Source organism: Oncorhynchus masou, chromosome 9 (genome assembly GCF_036934945.1).
Source record: "Oncorhynchus masou masou isolate Uvic2021 chromosome 9, UVic_Omas_1.1, whole genome shotgun sequence".
Classification (NCBI taxonomy): Eukaryota; Metazoa; Chordata; class Actinopteri; order Salmoniformes; family Salmonidae; genus Oncorhynchus; species Oncorhynchus masou.
The window spans coordinates 45,479,595-45,501,518 of record NC_088220.1 but is presented as its reverse complement, the minus strand read 5'-3'; the positions used below and the strand labels follow the sequence as shown (position 1 = coordinate 45,501,518).

General features: G+C 41.5%; 1 protein-coding gene and 1 long non-coding RNA gene across 2 annotated transcripts; both read right to left on the bottom strand.

Annotated features, from left to right (window-relative positions):
* Nucleotides 1–646: 646 nt before the first annotated feature.
* On the bottom strand, nt 647–8,017 carry LOC135546041 (uncharacterized). Its single transcript, XR_010456536.1, has 2 exons — nt 6,265–8,017; nt 647–3,184 (listed from the first exon to the last, which is right to left on the bottom strand). It is a non-coding gene; the product is annotated as an uncharacterized LOC135546041 (long non-coding RNA).
* An 8,649-nt stretch (nt 8,018–16,666) lies between these two features.
* LOC135545232 (protein FAM124B) lies at nt 16,667–21,182 on the bottom strand. The gene is made up of 3 exons (XM_064972861.1): nt 21,160–21,182; nt 20,173–20,966; nt 16,667–18,349 (listed from the first exon to the last, which is right to left on the bottom strand). The coding sequence occupies exons 1-3, from the start codon at nt 21,170–21,172 to the stop codon at nt 17,519–17,521; spliced, it is 1,638 nt and encodes a 545-aa protein (XP_064828933.1). The 5' UTR covers nt 21,173–21,182; the 3' UTR covers nt 16,667–17,518.
* Between the last annotated feature and the right edge of the window lie 742 nt (nt 21,183–21,924).

The window sequence follows — 21,924 nt, the reverse complement described above, 5'->3', positions numbered from 1 at the left end:
ATACAGTTTACTATATTACATTTTTAGTAATATAGTAATATATATGTTGATACAGATCTTCTCCCCATTATATCAAGTCTCTAAGGATTATCACCTCTAATTGTGGTATTGGGTTCCTCATACAGAACAATGGGATGAAAACATTAGACACTGCGGCCAGAATACGTGTGTGCTGGCACTGTGTGGTGATGGGAACCAGATGTCTGTCTGACCTGAATATCTTCACAGCACCACTATATTGTATCTGACCTCCAACAACCTTCCTACATATTTCTACCCATTCTGGTCTGGGTGTACGGCCGAGGAAACTGCTTTAGAAACCTTGTTTTTTCTTAAGGTTGCATCACAAATGGCACCCTATTCCCTATGTAGTGCATTAATTTTGACCAGGACCCATAGGGACTCACATAGGGCACTGGTCAAAAGTAGTGCACTATTCAGGGAGCCATTTGGGACGGAGCCTTCATCTTAGTGATAATGTCACGTCACAGTGTATGAGATTTTGCAGTAGACTTGGCTACATGAGTCTGTGATAGGAATTTAGAATTCCTCTATATGTTTTGTAGCCAAAACCAAATTCACACTCCATCTATTTCTTAATAAGTTGTAAGTTTATTATTTTACATGAACTAGATCGAGACCAGTCTTAAAAGTCAGGTAGTAGCGTTTAATTCAAGTGAGTACTAACCACATACACATATTTCCACAGGTTATAAACTGAAAAGGACGTCAGCGTTTTCTAAACGTTCTATCTATTTCACAAGTAGAGGGGCCCTCTAGCTCTCGAGCCTTCGCGTTATCAGCACGAAGTCAAGGCCAGTCAGTATAAATCAACATTCTAGACAGCCTGGAGATGGGCCGTTCCTACCACCTGGAGATTGTACAAATGTATGAACTAAGGAACAGACCTTCATTGTTACTAAACTCCTGACTACATTATATACAATTGGGAATGGGAGCAAGAGAGAAAATTCACATGTACAGTACATTATAGCATTTGGACTAGTCAGTTCTGATTGGAATGTATACATAATTAGTAATTTCAACCATAATTTCCTCTAACAATCCTCCCTTTGATCAAATATTATACATTCAAATAGACATCTAATTTTTTCAAACATAAAAATAAAAATATTAACCAACATTATTATGTTTATCCGACTCTTCACCCATCATTAATCAAATCTAACCTTAACCTTAATTTAACCCTTAAACCAACATCAGAATTATAACTCTTCTTAACAGGATTTTTGTTACAATCTTTATTAAAAAACAGTCTAATATTGAAACAGTACAATCTAATTCTATCCTCAACACTAGTCTCATCAAACATAAATTCCCCAATGATGAAAGATCCAGATTTGTCCACTTGTCCTGTAGTCAGGCATTCAGTCCTCCACGGGTCAGAACCTGGAATCGTCCCACACCGCATCATCTATTGTCATAGATTACTCCAGAGTCCTGGAAATAATAACTTTCATACATACACGCAATCAACCACGTCCGTACAAAACTAACACAGTCACACAGATGAAGGTAGCCCATAACACAACATTTTTCCATACACACTGTCAACCCAATTTAGTTCAGAGAAGTATCCACCCCAGAGTTTCTGCCAACCCGTGAGCCAGGGTGGTCAAACCAGCTGAGGCTTCGGGCACTGATTCGTCCGGAGCTGTGTTATTTGGGATGTAAGCACAAACATGGTCCTGATTATCACGCATACTTCTCCCTTTTCAGCCATTAACATATCTAATGCAATTCTATTCTGCCAAGCCTTCCAGCTGGTTGCTTCAGTCTGTTCTACAAAACCTTTAATAACATCACTGGTATACCTGTTAAAGCGCTGTTGATTATCATAAATATAATTAATCGAGTCCACGTTCTTATGAGAGTAGAGCCCCGGAAATGCTTAACTCTAATCCTGCTAGGATCTGATTTCTTGCTTTGACTCATCTGGCACCTCCCTTGGAACCCCAATGTTATCAATGTATAACTTGTCATCAAATGACCCAGATGGAGTGCTTATCTTTTCCCGTTTAGATAACTTCATGTCCTGGTGTCTGAATGAGTGTAAAAGACATCCCCAACGCACATGACCCCACCCAATTTGTGGTTAATAGAATTGTTCCCCCACACAACCACTAGATGTCAGCCCTGGCCCGCTTTACCTTATTGAAATCCCCAGAGTTCAACCAGCCTGTCAAATCAGACATGGTCTCGTCAGTGGTAATATTCTCAGTGGTAATATTCTCTGTAATATTCTCTGCAAGTACTAACTTCCCCCACGTATTTCCCATGTGTACCGTACCGGGCCAGACAGTAATATTCTCCTCTTGTCACTGTAAAGGGAGGAAGTCTTGATTTAAGGGGAAACTGGGGATATAAATAGTGCAAATCAATACAACTGTCATTATCTGGCATTCCTGCTTTAATGAACAGCTTTACCATACCGACCCAAACTCCTCTACCCAGAACCGTACTAGGGTGTTGACCAAGACCTGGTCATCTCCATCATACCACAACCCTAGATTATCCTTCATTACTGTTTAGAGGGTTAGGCTTATCTTTATGCAATGCATCCCTCTCCGGATTACAATCAAAAACACACCTTCACTCTCCTCTACCTTCTTCCATACTGGGTGAGTGGATTCATATAGCCCTCTTTCTCCAAATGAGCTATGACCTGTGTCCACGATCAATATGGGAACCTGCACCGATATCTCTTTTATTTTGGAACAAACTCCTCATCGTCTAAACCATGGGTCAAATTACCACTCTCCGCATACTCGAGTAGGACGTGCTGTATCAGGAATATGTCACCCACGATAAGACAGCTCAGATGAACAGCTTCCATGAGAAGCCCCACCCTCTCCCCTAGAACACATCGCTTAGCAAAAGCCAGACACATCTTCACTTCTATGAACAACAACAGTGAGGAAAGGACAGGTAAGGTATTTTTCATTCGAGAGATGGCTCCCAGAATTCTGTTAATTCCAGTTTTCCTCTCGACCTCTGTTACTGTTTGCCAGTGTCAATGTGCCTTACCCTCCCGCAATGCGATATGAATCCGGGTAGCTCTTTCAGCTAGCTGTCACCAGGAGTCCTTGGTATGGTCCCCCCAACAAGCCTCTGGGAATGGATTGAGTGACTTCACCTGTAGTTCACCTGTAGTGCATAAAATCTTGGACATACAGGTTTGGTTAACAAACAGTTTCTCATTTGTTCTGTTTATTAGCTAAAAAAATTTATTATTAGTTAATTATCCCGTAGGTCACATCCTATCCTAGAAAACAATTTACCCAATCCCCCTTTGTTACCTGGCTCTGCCCAGGTAACAACCTTACCTACTCTAAATAATGACTTAGGTAAGATTAGTATATTATCCTTCTGTTCTGACATTATCATTTAGGAGCGCCCCTTTCATTTTCCACATGTCCAATTCTCGCTTTTGTCTCCACTCAGTAACTGTTATCTACACATTCTGTTATCTTTGCTCGTCCTGGCTCCCCTTCTAAAACTTCTCCTCTCTGCTCTCCAACCTTCAAGGTCTCTGCAGTGCGGGGGAGGGCTCTTCTGTCTGCCTTTTCCCCTGTCTGTCTGTAGCTCTGTTTCTCATGTTTCCAAATTTGAACTACATGTCTCACTGTTTGGCTTTATCTAAAATCGTTGATTTTTAGAAAAAAACATGTCTATGAGCTGCTTTTCTCTAAAGTCCTTACATTTCCTTAATCAATCTATCTTAATCCTAACAATAATCCTAGATCATCACAGATGTCCTATATTCCTGATAAATGTAATACTATTTAAAAACTTATAATAATCAAAACAAAGTCTAATAAATGCTAAACATATTAAAAATCCTTCATACACTAACAAGCCCTCTCCTTCGGGGACCCTCCGTATTCTATCTGACAATAACATGGATTTAATATGTGTTGCAAAGTGTGGAATACCTTATCTACAGTAATCTATCACCCCTAAAAACTGTAACTTATTTTTCTATGTAATTCCCTGCCCTATTGGCTTAATCTCTTATCTTCCCCTATTTATTCTCAATGATAAATATGACTTTTTCTCTGTTACAATACCAAATCATTAATCACCCATTCAAAAACTTCACAGCTAATGTTGTAAAACAGAATCCTGAACCACTTTCTCATTTGCGGATCAAACAATAATTCTAACCCCCCAACCAAAACTCCATTATAATGAATTTACCTTAAAACTAGTAACTCAATATGACCACATTCATTATACAAATGACTCTCCCCTGAGGCTGATCAGACCTCAGAAGACAGTCACGATAAGATCAATAGGTCATAAAATAAAATATAAATTCACTTGTATAATTAAAACTCATAAACTAAAAACTCATAAAGTTTCATATGTGAGCGTGCCTCTTTAAAATACCTTTGCACTAAAACAAATAGTCCTAACAATGGTTTTATTTGTATATACTTGCAGACCTGTTTTAATTTTGTCGTTTATGGCCTCATCCTCCCCAAGATTATAATCCCAGGAAACATCTAAAATTGAGACACCTAAACATCAATATTCCCAGAAGAACACAACACTCCTAACTAGCGTTCACTATGCTAATTCTGATTCAGAAACTCAAAAATGAACTATAAACTAAACCTAATGCTGATTCCCCTTTAACTAAAATCATTAATCGTAAATTTTAAACAACGTCAATGTATGTGTTTACAATCAGTGTAAGAAATCCGTAATTTAATCCCCGATATTTAATAAATATGCATTCGCATTCTCCCATGGCTCCTTTAATTGACTTATTTTAGATAACTTCCCTCTGTCCCGGAACAAAGAATTCTACCTACACAGGCCAGAACACAATGTTAAACTAAGTTAAATCAAACCCTAAAATTGACCATAACTAGCAAACAAATATACAAACCACTTTTATCAGCTAAAAACAAACTTACGAAAACTCACTACTTATAATGCTTCAGATGGCAAAATTACTCAGAGACTCACGTCCACATCTGTTAGTTCCTCAAGAAAAACAAAAAACAAACTCCAATTTACCCCTGTTACGCATGTCTACGTATCAGGGGAAAAGCTAGAATAACCAAATTCAACCTAGCTTACTTCCCGAAACATATGCAGTTATGTTTTTCTATAGAGGTTGCTTTTCAAACTTGAAATACCCTAACATGATTCCACACAATGGAAAGTGCTCAAATTCACTGGTGTTACCAAACAATCAAACCTGGAATCACAACCATCGGACACAGTCACCACGATGTTTTACGATTCAGACATCCAATCTCTCTCTCTCCCAATCTCTCTCTCTCTCTCAATCCAAACAAACGCCACAAATCTTATGATGCCTACCTAACGTATCAGCTAATAGTTTTTAATATCTTCTCTGACTATCCTGGCGACTCTCAAATTACTGTAACCAAATGTATTTTGTAATTTATATCAACTTCTAAAAAGTTACTCGAAACACTAATTAACAGACAAACAATTATCTCCGTTACCCCCATTCACAACGTGTAATTTCTGTGGCGACCAATAGTGCTTCGCTAGTGATGTCATCATCAAGCTCTCAATCTTGGCTCAATCCGTAACGACTTTCAATGAATTGTAAATAATTGTTGTTCGATTAACCAAACCTAATTTATCACATCTGTTCAAATCCTAAATTATAATTTACCACCCCAACCAATATCTCTAAATTCGCTAATTTTATAAAAACATTTCAATGGGTATAAATCGTAATTGTCTCTTTGTTATCATTTAGAATCCATTTTGCTCTAAGTAACTGTCTCGCCTTTGACTTAGTATTTTAATTACAACTCTATTCCCAATACGTTATTCACTTGTCTAATTAAAACTCATACTAGCATATGTGAGTGTACACCTTTAAAATACCTTGTCACTGGGAACAGGGACATCCCCTTAACCCAAACTTGTACGACTACAACGACACCCAATAATTCTGATAATCCCTTCACATCGTTTGTTTTAAATCTCTTGATGTTTCATATAACTCATTCTGTCTATCTTTAAATTGTCGTCCCAAAATATTTTATACACTGCCATACACTCAAACCACTGTGATAACCCTGCACTGTCCCTTTAAGATAAAACATTTCATTTTTTCCTCGCAAAGAAAACGGAAAACAGATCATGTTTAGAATACGTTACTTTTTGTTCGAATTCACTGGCGTTACCAAACCAAAAATCAATACCTATGAAAACAATCACAACTTTTCACGATTAAACTATTCTTACCTATTTTATAGTCCAAAGTGTTGCACCATATAGCCCATTGAGTGCCTAGCACTTCCGCTGCAAGCTGTAGAATCTTTTCAGACTATCTTTACGATACTTCTCCTTAAAAGAAATGTATATTTGGAACTTTTGGCCGCTTTTGAAAAGTAACTCTAAGCTATAATGCACGCATTTTCCCTCTAAATGCCACAACCCCCTTTCTCTGTTTAAATTTGAGGGACGTTGTTGTTCAACGTGAAACGTCATCACACATCTGCCTGCCTCTGTAAAATATATATTCCCTATTCAGATTTCGTTCAGTTTTAAATTCTAATCATCAAAGTAAAACCAACCCAACTTCTCAATTTACCATACTCTAACATTTAAACGTACCATGTTTTGTGCTAAATTTATCATATGTCAGTCGATTCATGAATAGCTATAACGTCCGGATAGCACAAAATTGAATCGTATCTCTCCGTTATTCCCTACATTTAACTTTAGGTGACTTTCTCTTCTATGATCCATTTATTTAAATACGACTCCCATCTCAATACATTATTCCCCCAGATCATTATGGGCAAAATAGCGTATTACCTCAATTGTCTCGCCATATTTTTAATGCCTTTTTTTTCAATACGACTCCCCTCTCAATATATTATTATTATAATTGTCCGTAGTCGCAAAACTTCTACACCGGGAATTCCCAGAAAATCGTCCTAATTTAAAACCCTTCCTGGCTATTCGTAATATCACCTTCCATTCATTGTCTTTGTTCTCCTATAACGGTAATCTCCCGCTCGTTTCCGACACTTCTTTTGAGGAATTTCTAAACAATCCTTACCGTTACTTAGCTATGGTATTTAATCACGTATCTATGCCTTTCTATATTTAATTTAAATTCTATGTGCGTGTACTTCTATAAATTTGTAATTTACCGTTACTTAGTTACTTTTAGTAATTTTCTGTCTGACTATGTGTGTGTCCCTTTAAAAATAATCAGTATGTATTTTCCTTCCTGTGAACCACGTCCATAGAATACTTTTGATCGGACATCACATTTCACCCATAGGATATTATTTTTGGAACTTTCAACGTTAATGTCTCCATCTCACTACTCTAGACTAAGTTAACCTCTTTTATGGAAATCTTATCAATAGCTTTGACTTTTGAATCAGATATTAGGACTTACCATACAACTATAAGCCCAGGGTTTGTAAATCCCTAGTTAATATCTTATTTTCCGGTTGTGTCATAGGACTTTTAAAGAATCGTTATCTCACGCCACTAATTGTTAGACTTCCCTCTCGCATGGAACTTTCCTGTCTATAGATATGGCTTTTATCTCATCTCTAGATTTTGGTTCCCTCTCCTCCTCATTTGGATATTTTCCGTAGTATTAGTTGAATCGGAACGATGATCAATACTGCCACTATTCAAATGACCATTCCAGTTAATCTTGCGCATTCCATTGCTTTCTCCCCACGCCCAGTATTTGTACAAGATCACCGTCCTATCCCCCAGTACCTATTTAATATCCCGTCTTAATCTCGGGCGGGTGTGCCTCTCATGATTAAATATAGTTTATTTACGGTAGTGCACTTTACCACAGATTATTTCGAACCTGCTTCCGTGTATATCGGTTCTACAAAACCCATTGTATGATGGTCATACACCCCTGTGGGAATAGCAAAGCTCCCCTTGTTGATGAATTCTTAAAATTTTAGAACATCAATCGCAGAACTCAAATCCCTCCAGAAACGAGAATTAAAATTTACTGACCTGTTGCCGACTGGGAAAAGCGCTGTTCGTTTGAATCTGTCACCTTTTCTGTAATCTGTAGTAATACGCAGGCCTGTAATTTAACCTCAATTCGGAGGTCAGGTCTTTAGTAAAACGAGTCAGAACTTGTTTCGTGCACGATTTTCAGCGTACTATCTCCAGATAACAGGGAGGGGTATTTAGATCCGGGATCGAAGGACCAATTGATATAGGAATTTAGAATTCCTCTATGTTTTGTAGCCAAAACCAAATTCACACTCCATCTATTTCTTAATAAGTTGTAAGTTTATTATTTTACATGAAATAGATCGAGACCAGTCTTAAAAGTCAGGTAGTAGCGTTTAATTCAAGTGAGTACTGTTGATGATTAGGCTACCGGAGAGAGAGACCAAATCAAGACGCTGGACAGAGTGGAATCAAGTATAGCAAAAAGGCAGTTTATTATGTAAAAGATATCTTGTCCTCTAATTAAGCGTGCACGGACCTAGTCATATGGCTCAGAAGGAGGCAGCTGACAAGGATCCCTAAACAGAGTGTGCAACAGATTTTGTACATAGAATGACGTAGGTTGATTCTTGTAGTTCTGTCTTCTGACTGGTTGGTGAAGGTTGGAGGCGGGTCCTGACCGAGCCTGTGCAGGAGCCTTATTGGTGCCCCGTGAAGTCGTCCCATCCTGGCTCCTGCCCAGTAGAAAGGGGAGTGGAGTGTGTGTGTGTGTGTTTATGCAAGAAGATGTTTGTGTGTCCCATTATGGCCAGGTGTGTGTGATGGAATGTCCGTGTGTGACCCGGAGTCGTGAGATAAGGGAGCAAATGGGGTCGTGAAATAACATAGCTGAGGGGAGTAGTTTATTGCTGGGTATGTGTGTGTCAGGGGACAGTGACACCGGAGATCAGAGGGGTCTTGAAACACAGAGAGCTGAGGGGGGTAGTTGATTGCTGGGTATGTTTGTGTCGGGGGACAGTGGGACCGGGTCCTGAAACAATAGAGCTGAGATAACAGAGCTGAGGGGGCAGTTTATTGCTGGGTATGTGTCCTGGGGGACAGTTTTAGCAGGGGTACAAGAAATGACTTGAGTCAGGCAGATCAGCTTAGTGCTGTATAATATATGAGCCATGTGTATGAATATTTATATAACAGTACTAACCACATACACATATTTCCACAGGTTATAAACTGAAAAGGACGTCAGCATTTTCTAAACGTTCTATCTATTTCACAAGTAGAGGGGCCCTCTAGCTCTCGAGCCTTCGCGTTATCAGCACGAAGTCAAGGCCAGTCAGTATAAATCAACATTCTAGACAGCCTGGAGATGGGCCGTTCCTACCACCTGGAGATTGTACAAATGTATGAACTAAGGAACAGACCTTCATTGTTACTAAACTCCTGACTACATTATATACAATTGGGAATGGGAGCAAGAGAGAAAATTCACATGTAAAGTACATTATAGCATTTGGACTAGTCAGTTCTGATTGGAATGTATACATAATTAGTAATTTCAACCATAATTTCCTCTAACAGTCTGTAATCTAGCAGTTGTTATATGTTTTAAATGATTTGTGTAGAGACTGACCCAAGTATACAGTATGTTTAGATTAGACACAGTAGCATCGATCTCAGCAAAGAATCTCTGTTATATTCTTCCTGCCAGGTGTAATTTTTCGTCAGCTTTTCCTCCTCTCCTTGGTGATGCTGATATCATCCACTGCAAAGACAAATGTTTGCTCAGCCTGTTTGCAAACAAAATGAGTGTGTGATGTCCAGAGCCTTATCATAGGATGCTGCTTTGTGTTTCGTTTTACATTATTTTGCAGTAGCCACGTCTTTCTTAATTCCTGACATTCTCAACGTTTACCTGTAAAACAACCAGAATTTTGGTATCTTTCAAAGATTTTATGTAATCGATCACAAGACCACCAGTGGTCCTTTAGGTGTCTAATTATCTCGGGCCCTCTCTGGTCTTATCACATGTAAAATATATGTGAATTGAAACAATTCAATAGATTATTTAAAAATTAAAAATAGAATGCAAAGCTGTAAAACATTATCCTAAATATCAACCATCAACTTAGTGAATACCATTGGTGTTTAATATGGGGGTTTCAGCATGAAATAATGTATCATTTGAAAAATGTTTTGCTCTTTTATTTTACTGTGTTAATTTGTTGTCAAAGTTTTGGTGTCAAACTAGTGGCAGTTGTGAAAAAAGTCAATAATTGGACAAGTTGCAGAGGTAATTGAAAATAATACCATTGTTAATTAGATGATTTTTACATTAATTGGGCTATTTTCTCTTGAACCATTATGTCTATCTATTAGAAACTCATAGACAATATAGACACATAACAAATTAATACTATATATGAATACATTTTTGTTTTGTTATTCAAGTACACAGTGCCTTCAGAAAGTATTCAGACCCCTTGACTTTTTTTTACATTTTGTTACGTTACAGCCTTACTCTACAATTTATTAAAAATAAATCCCCCACATTTATCCCCCACATCAATCTACACACAATACCCCATAGTAACAAAGCAAAAACAGGTTTAGACATTTTTGTAAATTAATATTTCAAAAAACTGAAATATCACATTTACATAAATATTCAGTACTTGGACGCAAACCAGGATCTCTAGTGGCACAGCTAGCACTGTGATGCATACAGGGCCTCCCAAGGGGTGCAGTGGTCTAAGGCACTGCATCGCAGTGCTAGCTGTGCCACTAGAGATCCTGGTTTGAGTCCAGGCTCTGTGGGTCTCCCGGTCTTGGGGACCTTCAATGCTGCAGACATGTTTTGGTATCCTTCCCCAGATCTGTGCTTTGACACAATCCTGCATCGGAGCTCTACGGACAATTCCTTCAACCTCATGGCTTGGTTTTTGTTCTGACATGCACTGACAACTGTGGGACCTTTTATAGACAGTTGTGTGCCTTTCCAAATAATTTACAATCAATTTAATTGACCACAGGTGGACACCAATGAAGTTGCAGAAACATCTCAAGGATGATCAATGGAAACAGGATGCACCAGAGCTCAATTTCAAGTCTAGTAGTAGTGTCTGAATACTTATGTAAATAAGGTATGTTTTTTATTTTTAATACATTTGCAAACCTGTTTTTGCTTTGTGATTATGGGGTATTGTGTGTAGATTGCTGATGAAATGTTTAATTTAATCAATTTTAGAGTAAGGCTGTAAGGTAACATTTGTAAAAAGTCAAAGGGCCTTTACGAAGGCACTGTATATTACCAAAGTTATGATAGATTGCCATTGATTTTCTGTTAATTACCTAAATTCCTGAAGATTCCAGTAACTTTGCAACCCTTTGGTCCAGTACACAGCAACTGGTTTGGATTTCTCATATTTTTTACGTAGGAGACTTCATCTATCAAGTATCAACCAACATTTGTCCCATAGGAGAAGTAAATGAATCTGTAAAACAATATTTGGCCTAACATTAATTTATACTCACAAGGTAGTTCATTATAATCAGTGGACATTTACCTGATATGAACTCAGCAGAAAAAGAAACATCCTCTCACTGTCAACTGCGTTTATTTTCAGCAAACTTAACATATGTTCATACAAATATTTACACAACAAGATTCAATAACTGAGACATAACCGGAACAAGTTCCACAGACATGTGACTAACAGAAATTGAATAATGTGTCCCTGAACAAAAGGGGGGGGGGGGTCAAAAGTAACAGTCAGTAGCTGGTGTGGCCACCAGCAGCATTTAAGTACTGCAGTGCTTCTCCTCATGGACTGCACCATATTTGCCATTTCTTGCAGTGAGATGTTACCCCACTCTTCCACCAAGGCACCTGCAGGTTCCTGGACATTTCTGGGGGGAATAGCCCTTGCCCTCACCCTCCCTTCCAACAGGTCCCAGATGTGCTCAATGGAATTTATATCCGGGCTCTTCGCTGGCCCTGCAGAACACTGACATTCCTGTCTTGCATGAAATCACGCACAGAACAAGCAGTATGGCTGGTGGCATTGTCATGCTGGAGGGTCATGTCAGGATGAGCCTACAGGAAGTGTACCACGAGGGAGGAGGATTCCCTGTAACGCACAGTGTTGAGATTGCCTGCAATGACAACAAGCCCAGTCTGATGATGCTATGACACACCGCCCCAGGCCATGACGGACCCTCCACCTCCATATCGATCCGCTCCAGAGTACAGGCCTCGGTGTAATGCTCATTCCTTCGATGATAAACACAAATCTGACCATCACCCCTGGTGAGACAAAACCGCGACTCGTCAGTGAAGAGCACTTTTTGCCAGTCCTGTCTGGTTCAGCAATGGTGGGTTTGTGCCCATAGGCAACATTGTTGCTGGTGATGTCTGGTGAGGACCTGCCTTACAACAGGCCTACAAGCAGTCAGTCCGGTCTCAGCCTATTGCAGACAGTCTGAGCACTGATGGAGGGATTGTGCGTTCCTGGTGTAACTTGGGCAGTTGTTGTTGCCATCCTGTACCTGTCCCGTAGATGTGATGTTCGGATGTACCGATCCTGTGCAGGTGTTGTTACACGTGGTCTGCTACTGCGAGGACGATCAGCTGTCCGTCCTGTCTCCCTGTAGCGCCGTCTTAGGCATCTCACAGTACGGACATTGCAATTTATTGCCCTGGCCACATCTGCAGTCCTCATGCCTCCTTGCAGCATGCCTAAGGCATGTTCACACAGATGAGCAGGGACCCTGGGCATCTTTCTTTTGGTGTTTTTCAGTCAGTAGAAAGGCCTCTTTAGTGTCCGAAGTTTTAATAACTGTGACCTTAAGACACTAACAGCTTACAGATGGTAGGCAATTAACGACCCTTCCACAGGTGCATGTTCATTAATAGTTTATGGGAAACAGTGTTTAAACCCTTTACAATGAAGATCTGTGAAGTTATTTGGATTTTTACAAATTATCTTTGACAGATAGGGTCCTGAAAAAGGGACGTTTCTTTTTTTGCTGAGTTTAGATTGTGGAAGTAACACTTGTAAGAGTTTAGTTTAGATGACCGACAAACCATTCTCTTGGAGTTTGCCATGGAACGCTCATACATCAACATCACAGTGCCTATCGCTTATCACCCCATTACTTAAAATCTTTTCTCCCATTCCATATGGTCTCATTCTCTGATCCCTGAGCAAACACTTTTTTTTGGTTGGGGGATAACAGGTACATTATTTAAAGTCATTTCATATCACATTTTCCATTCATTATGTCACACATATAGATTATTTTTGTACCCGTGGGCTGCCACTCAGAAGAATAAATTAAAACTTTTTTTAAAGGTACATAACTACAAATTATTGGTCATATTACAGAGTATATTACAGTTTGGTAAATGGCAATATACCACGGCTAAGGGTTGTATCCAGGCACTCTGCGTTGCGTCGCACTTAAGAACAGCCCTTAGCCGTGGTATACTGGCCCTATACCACACCCCCCCCGTGCCTTATTGCTTAAATGTAACATTGTCATGTATTCTTATCTAGTCTTTCTTTGTGTGTTCAGACCAGAACCACACAGTGTTGGTGTTCCCGGGCCAGTGCGTACTGGACGGGGTCGGCTCAGGGGAACGTGAGCGTGGCTCTCCTTCTCCAGCAGCGCTGGCCCCACCTCCCACTGGCCAGAGGCAGAGGCCTTCTCCCCGCTGGACAGCAAGTGATACTTCTTCAAAAGGTAAAGTAATCTCCTTAAATTCACTTTAGTCAGTGAAAGATCTGGGACCAGGCCTTTTCACATGATCAGTGTGCTTTAGCCAATTCTCCTGACTGTGGCTGCATGACAATGAATTAAACACAGCAGAGGACTTTGCTAAAGAACAAACAGGCTAAAGTACCTCAGTGAGTAAGTAGTGTTGTTGTTTGTGCGGAATTGTCTCGCTCCCTCTCGAGGTAAGAGTACGGTGTTGCTCGGGCCGTGCCCTGGACCCTGGCTTCCCCAGGAGGAGCAGCCAGGCCGGCCTCCCCCACCACCCAGACTGTGCCTTCTACTATGTCCTCCTGCGACAAATGGTCCTCTTTATGGGCACCCGCTACTCCATGGTCAACCTGCACACGCTGAGGTCTGACCCTTACTGGCTGACTGGACAGGGATGCCTCAGGTAACCAACAGTGCGCTGACACATCCTGACGGGCACCTCTATCTCTTCAGGGAGCAGCAGTACAAGAGGTTTGACCCGGTGAAGGTGCGCATGACCAGAGAGGGCCAGTGAGCTCAAGACCTGGAATGGATAGGCTGCAGGAACAGGACTCACCAGGGCAATGACATTCTGTGACAAACAGTGGGGAGCCACAGCCCTTACATCAAAGTTGATGAGCCAAAAGGCTGAAACATTAGCTTGGGTACAAATCTGTTTCTGCTAATATTCCAGTCCTTGTAATCCATATCATATGCCAAACAGTTTTGAATGACAAGGAGTGGAATGATGGTGAAACAGACTGGAGGCCAGGCTACCAAAACATATAAAAGGCCATAATGTCTGTGCAATCTAAATATAGACGTGGCTGGAACCGGCCGGCTTCATTGGCCTAAAACTCAGTCATCAGTGCCATTGAACCGGACTTTCTTTGGTAAGACTCATGACACAATAAAACTGACACTAGTCATGAACATTGTTGAGCTCGTTACACCTGTGCCGGGCATGTTGAAGAGCACTGTCGACAATTCGTATTTTAAAGCTAATGTTCCAACATTCGTGAAGATCGCATTCATGGTAAATGCTGCAGGTATTGGCTCAATAGAAAAATATCTTTATAGACAAAACGCTCTACAACGTGCCTCTGATTGAATCCCGGCCCTAGTGACAAATACATGCAGTGGTAAATCAACAACTCCATGGAAAATGCTTTTGAATATCATATACGGTGCATTCAGAAAGTATTCAGACCCCTTGACTTTTTTTCACATTTTGCTACATTTTAGCCTCATCTTAAAATTAATTAAATAGTTTTTTTCCCCCTCATCAATCTACACACAATAGCCCATAATGACAAAGCAAAAACAGGTAAAGAAATGCTTGCAAATTTATCAAATCTGAAATATAACATTTACATAAGTATTCAGACCTTTTACTCATTACTTTGCTGAAGCACCTTTGGCAGCCTCAAATCTTCTTGGTTATTAAATACACCTGTATTTGGGGAGTTCCTCCCATTCTTCTCTGCAGATCCTCTAAAGCGCAGTCAGGTTGGATGGACAGCGTCGCTGCACAGCTATTTTCAGGTCTCTCCAGAGATGTTAGATCAGATTCAAGTTCTGGCTATGGCTGGGACACTCAAGGCCATTGTTCTGTTGGAAGGTGAACCCAATCTTTGAGGTCCTGAGCACTCTGGAGCAGATTTTCTTCATCAAGGATCTCTCTGTAACCTGCTTCGTTCATCTTACCCTTGATTCTGACTAGTCTCCCAGTCACTGCCGCTGAAAAACATCCCCATGCTTAACCTGGCACCATCCCTAACGGTGTTCTCCAGACGTGACGCTTGGCATTCAGGCCAGAGCTCAATCTTGGTTTCATCAGTCCTTTAGGTGCCTTCAAAACAATTGAATCCATTGTAGGAGAATAACGTAACAAAATGTGGAAAAGTCAAGAGGTCTGACCACTTTCTGAATGCACTGTACGTTTAAGCTTTGTCTTCTTAAAGATTTCTTAAGTATGTTTATGCTTTGGTATTGCACTTGTACATTTAAGATATTCAACAAAACCAACAATGTGTAATTCACTTTTTTGAGCCAAACTAAAAGTTATTTCTACAAAATCGCGTGTGATAACTTCTTTGGAACACTGCCGCCTTCCAGTGGTTAAATTATTTTATTACAGACTTATAAAGTGTAGAGTACTGTATAGGACATTTTGTCTACTGAAACGGACTTAATCCAAATGTATACTTATCCAGCAGCGTTGCTGATACTAAACAAAGAATATTCCTAGTTTAAGTGTCCAATAAATATAAATATACATTTTTTGAGAAAGGGCATCGGCAAGATTAGAACCTGTGACCTTCTGTGCCAGTAAGGGGGAGAGCATCCTAACACTTTTTATTTGATTTTTTTAAAGGTCAGTGAGTTAGTTATTTCCTATATCAGTAGATTATAAAGTTGCATTGGGATTTATCAAGAGCGAACAACACTTTCCCATGTCAAAAATCCTAAGGGGTGGATTAAATCTGTATCGCGGAAGATCAGCGTTAAAATGTAAAGGCAAGTTCCGATTGAGCCGAAAATATGCAGCATTTACCGTGAATGCAGTCTCTCTGAACGCAGGAATATCGCCTTTAAATTGAGCTATAACCTGGATATTCCGTAATACTTCTGCGATACAGATTGACTCCAGCCAGCCCTAAGTCATTACTTCACATGCTTGACATAGGCCTACATCACTTTGTTCTGAGCCAACTTCAACATCGGCATCTGCATCAGATTACACATAGTTCTGGACTAAAAGGCACTCTCAATGGAGATTCTCCATTGAAAGCACTTTTTAGTCCAAGTTAAGGCTAATTGGTCTAAGAAATCGGCCTCTAGACGATCAGTTTGGTAAACAGTTATAGACAGCCTTGTAAGGCCTCATGGTAATGTCAGCCAACACTTTGTTAATAATGTATAAGGTATCATCTCAGACAAGCAGTATCTCTTAGCTCTCTATCTAGTCTTTCGTTGTATTCTAGTCTTCAATCCATCTTTGTAAACACAGATTACAAAAATATGTAGCCTAAACACAGTCCTTGAAACAAGCAGCTTTACGAAATTTTTTCCCAGAAAATAAATAAATTATCAGCATTTTAATGTCTTATCAAAATGTGTCCTTTCAACACAGTGGTTTGGCAAGGTCTACTCAATACAACCAATGGTTTAGTATTGTATTAGAAGATACAACAGTCATTGTTGAAATACAATGTGTTAATTCTAGAAAAATAGGATAATGATACTGTACAATACTAACCTCTGACCCAGGAGTCAGACCTAATAGACAGTGCATTCTTGGGGTAAGGATTTAGTTCACTCAGATACGCTACCATTCCGATGCCAAACAGATCAGCTTTCACAGTGCAGACAACCACATGTATCTACCCACTCACGGCACATATTTGTATCCATTTCGACTTCCACTGGTAATAAAATGCATAGTAGCCTAGTTAGTTATACAATAATTAGGCATCTGAAATCCCTGGGCGTAACATTGTTTCATTTACTATAGGCTTTACCCGTCCTAGCCTAGCTAGTTTGCGTCCAAAAGGGCGCCCTATTCCCTACTGCGCACTACTTTTGACTAGAGCCCACCAGCCCTACATAGGGGATAGGGTGACATTTTGGACGCCAACCTAGACTGGCATGACGGTCTGAGCACCAGGAAGTTAGGTCCTTTGTGTCTCCATGGTTTCAATGAGCTTCCCAGTCTCTCTCTGGAGGCAACATCAAGTTAAATTATGTTAGATAGTGACAAAATGTCCTACAACTGCCTGTCTGCTTACACTGCAGAAAGGAGTCAGATGAAGAACTCATCTATTGGGTCTATATTGTGTGTGGGTGACAGAGCCTTTGCTGCTGGCTTAGCAGGAGTCTGTGGCCCCACAGGCCCTCTGGAGTAGCTCTCACCCGGCGATGCCCAGCTGATAACACCGCTATCCCAGGCTTGTGACCCTGCCTTGCACCCGGGACTGGCAGCTTTGGTAGAGCTGCTCACAACCCAAGTCCTGTGGTGGGGTGGAGGTGTGTGAGCTTCCGGTAGACAGGCACTCAGCTCCCTTGCCAGGCTCTCCAGGGAAGAGGCCCCCACAGCGGCTGGTCTCTCGGAACGCGGCGTCACCGAGACGCCTGTGTCCCTCGAGCTGGTCGCCATGGTGAAGTCTGTGTCCGAGCACGGGGTCGTTGTCACGGGGACACCCGTGTCCACGTTGGTCTCCGGCTCTTCCTCCTCCTCCAGCAGTAGATGGGAGATGGACAGGGAGGGCCGCGCCGGGGAGGCGGAGCATGAGAGAGGGGAGGATTCGTGGGGGTGGTTAACAGATAGCATAGCGGGGCTGCTACGCTGAGATGAGTAGCAGGAGCTGCCTGGAGGGGTGCTATAGCAGCTGTCTGAGCCCATGCTCTCCACCCCTCCCCCACACCGTAGACCCCCGGGTAAAACAGGCCTATCCAGGCTTGGATCGGTGCGCGGCCTGTTCCCTAGACGGGTCATCTGGCCGCAGGGCTGCAGGGCGTGGGCTGCTGGCGGGGTGGACACGACGCTCCTCAATAGCCCTCTGGGCGAGACGCTGGGGCAGGTCAGAGGGAAGGCACAGGTCAGGGTTCGCTGAGGCTGCTCTGGGGCTTTCACCTGGGGGACAGAGATTGACAGTCTTAACTTTCTCTGGAAGACTTGAGGTGAAAGGAATGGATGGTTCAACAATTATGGAGCCCACAGAGACAGGAAAAACAAACCTAAGTTCCAATTAAAGATGCACTATGCAGAAATCGCCCAGCCATTTCCTGGTTGCTAAAATTCTAATAGTTTGCCTAATTTCAGTTTCTGTGACAAAACAAGCAAGTACAGTGTAGATAATGATTGTACTATCTATACCACTGTGAAATAAATTTTCCATAACCAAAAATATTGTATTTGCAGTGATATACAGTGCAGTGATATACAGTGAGCTCCAAAAGTATTGAGACTGACACGTTTTGTTTAGGCTCTGTACTGCAGTATTTTGGATTTGAAATGATACAATACCTATGAGGTTAAAGTGCAGATTGTCAGCTTTAATTTGAGGGTATTTTCAGCCATATCGGGTGAACCTTTTTGAAAGTATAGCACTTTTTGTGCATCATCACCCCATTTTAGGGAACCAAATGTATTGGGACAAATTCACTTTTATGTATTCAAGTAGTCAAAAATTTAGTATTTGGTCCCATATTCATAGCACGCAATGATTACATCAAGCTTGTGACTCCAAACTTGTTGGATGCATTTGCTGTTTGTTTTGATTATTAATATTGATTATTGCCTGAATCAGTTTGTGATTTCATGGCTGTATTTAAACCTGCTAATTGATGATTGGTTAATAATGGTACGGTCCATATTGAGGGTAGGGTATTTAAGCAGGTGATATAGAGACCTGGGTTGTTTGAGCGCAACCTTTTATTTGGTTTATCCCCAGTTTATGTTCCTCTTGCAACTTCATTTGTTACTTCATTTTGTAAAGGTTTCTATTGGCCACAAAATAATCTGAAACCCAACGAAAACCAAGAGCAAATGCATCCAACAAATTTGTAGTCACAAGCTTGATGTAATCATTGCGCACTCTGAATATGGGACCAAATACTACACTTTTGACTAATTTAATACACATAAGTCTCCTAAAATGGGGGAACCATGTTCAAAACGTTCTGTAATTTCTAAACGGTTCACCCGAATATGGATGAAAATATCCTGGTCATTGTATCATTTCAAATCCAAAGTGCTGGAGTACAGAGCCAAAACAACAACAAATGTGTCACTGTCCCAATACTTTTGGAGCTCGCTGCATCTCTGTGCTGCACACAGACTGCATTTACATTATTTTGCTCTTTATCCTGATGGTTTTACAAGACAATCAGCCTGAATGCAGAACAGTAGTCTCACTGTAATTAAAAGATAATCATAGAGTAACTTCATCCAGCGTTACACGGTTTCAAGAGGAGGCTGGTGGGAGGAAATATAGGCGGGGCTCATTGTAAAGGCTGGAATTTTATCAACGAAACGGAGTCAATCACATTGTTTCCATTTGTTTGATACCATTCCAGACCTTCCTCATAGCTCCTCCCACCAACCGCCTCTGGTGTTTTCACAGCCATAGAGAATTGCTTCCAATTGATCCTCAGGGGGCAGAAACCACAGAGGTTTCACATAGCAGCTAAACATTTACCACAACTCTAAACCCAAACATATTTCAATCTCGAGAAGCAACTGGGCTTCACACGTCTCATTTAAATGTAGGGAAAGAAATGCAGCAAGACGACGCAGTGTGGCGAAGTTAAGACAAAAGGCACATCATAAAATACACGGTAGCTTATTTCCATCTATATATTACTGGCACCATCTCTGACCACAGATCCGCACAGGAGTCTGAATAAAAGTATTGTAGTGCAATATAGGAAATAGTGTCATGTCAATTAAAATACCTGAAAGAGTATCTTGTTCCCGTCCAGGTCTTCGGTCTGCCAGCGTGTGGCGCTGATGGGCGTGCACGGATTGGGCAGCAGGGGCACGAGCTGACCCATCTCCTCTACCCTGAACTGCAGCACAGCCGAGTTGCAGGCCTCCACCCTGACCCCTGGGGAGAGCTGTTTGAGAGCCAGCTGCAGACACAGCCCCGGTTCCGTGTAGAGCGTAAACCAACAGAACCCAGTCTTCTGCTCCTCCACCTGCCTCTGCAGCACTGTCTCATAAAGCCGCACCGCGTCGTCAAAGTTATCGTAGCTGCTGTAGAGCGTCACCCGCAGCATCTCCCCACCGCAGTGCACCGGGCGCACCCCCCACACAGGCATCCCCGTGCCCAGGCTGTAGAAGTCTCGGCTGGGCAGGAGGTAGGGCCGGAGCAGGGCATTGGCCGGGGAGGTGGAGGAGGTAATGTGGATGCCCCCGGTCCTCCCACCGCAGCTCTCCGTGTGGTGGTACTGCCAGGGTGGGCGCTGCAGGAAGTCCAGCACCCGGAGGATGCGCTCCTCGCCATAGGCCTCATGGAGGAAGACAGTCACAGCCAGGGAGGGGTACCCAGCCACGGGGCACAAGCGGGAGCGTGCATAGTCGCGGAGGGGGCAGGCCCGTTCAGAGACATGGAAGAGGCGCAGGCTGGGGCACACCCAGCGGAGGAGGCGGTCCAGGGTGTGCTGCAGCAGGAGAGAGTCCCCAGGGTTGGCCAGCAGGTGCATGCTCATCATCAGGGGCTCCTGGACCAGACTGGCCAGTAGCTCACCTGACAACACAGCCACAGAGGAACAAGGTTAGGGAGGTATGAATCAAGACATGAGGATCACAGTGAAACTGAGGGAAAACCCTTCCACTGACATTACAGAGTAAGACAGTCAGTTTGAACAGAATATTGTCTGTATCAGAAGAGACACCAACAAAGTACATGTGCAAATGAAATATAAATGGCTAATACTTACTGCTTGATGTCATCTTACTGCAATCAGATCTATAAAATAAGTGAGTGGCAGACAATTATAAAGACAATTCCAAAAACACACAATGGAATAAACAAATCAATAAGCCATTGTTTTAGCACGTGCTAAAAATATATCTTTGTACCATAATCTGTTCAGAAGTAAATTATCTAGGAGCCAGCTACCCCTCATGCTTGAAATCAAATGTAGGCACCATGGCAGCTAGGAGCATGCAGAGAAGAGTCATAATAGCCAGGAAGTAAAGCCGCACTGGATTTTGTTGTTGTTGCATTAAAACATGATTTTAAATGTATTTTCGGAAGGGCTCTTCTCACTACATACATCTCTTGGTAGAGTCAGGAGCCATTTTATCTATTTTTTTCATTGGTCCATTATCTTCCCCATTTACATCTTATAGCAAACCTATATTCTTGGCAGCCCTAGTGTGATGGAGAGGAATGGCAGAGCAGACAATCATATAACCCTAAATAATTTGATGTGCAACTTGTAATTACAAGGGAGTTATAGTTATTGTAAGGGAGTTATAGCGATGAGACAAGATAGTAACTACTAACAATTGGATACCATGAAATTGGGGAGAAAAGGGGTTAAACATTTTTTTTTATAGGCTATTACATAACAGCCTATAGGCCTATTTTTTTCACGGAATCTAAACTGATTGGATCCCCTTCACGTACTGAAAAAAATGCGCTATACAGCGCAAAGTTCGCCACGATTACAAGCCCAGACCACCACTGCTTTGATCTC

What these genes read in the sequence shown, in the direction of transcription:
- LOC135545232 (XM_064972861.1), bottom strand. An exon ending in GGAACAAGATACTCTTTCAG is followed by an intron (nt 18,350 to 20,172) that starts GTATTTTAATTG and finishes TCTGTCCCCCAG; the next exon opens with GTGAAAGCCCCAGAGCAGCC.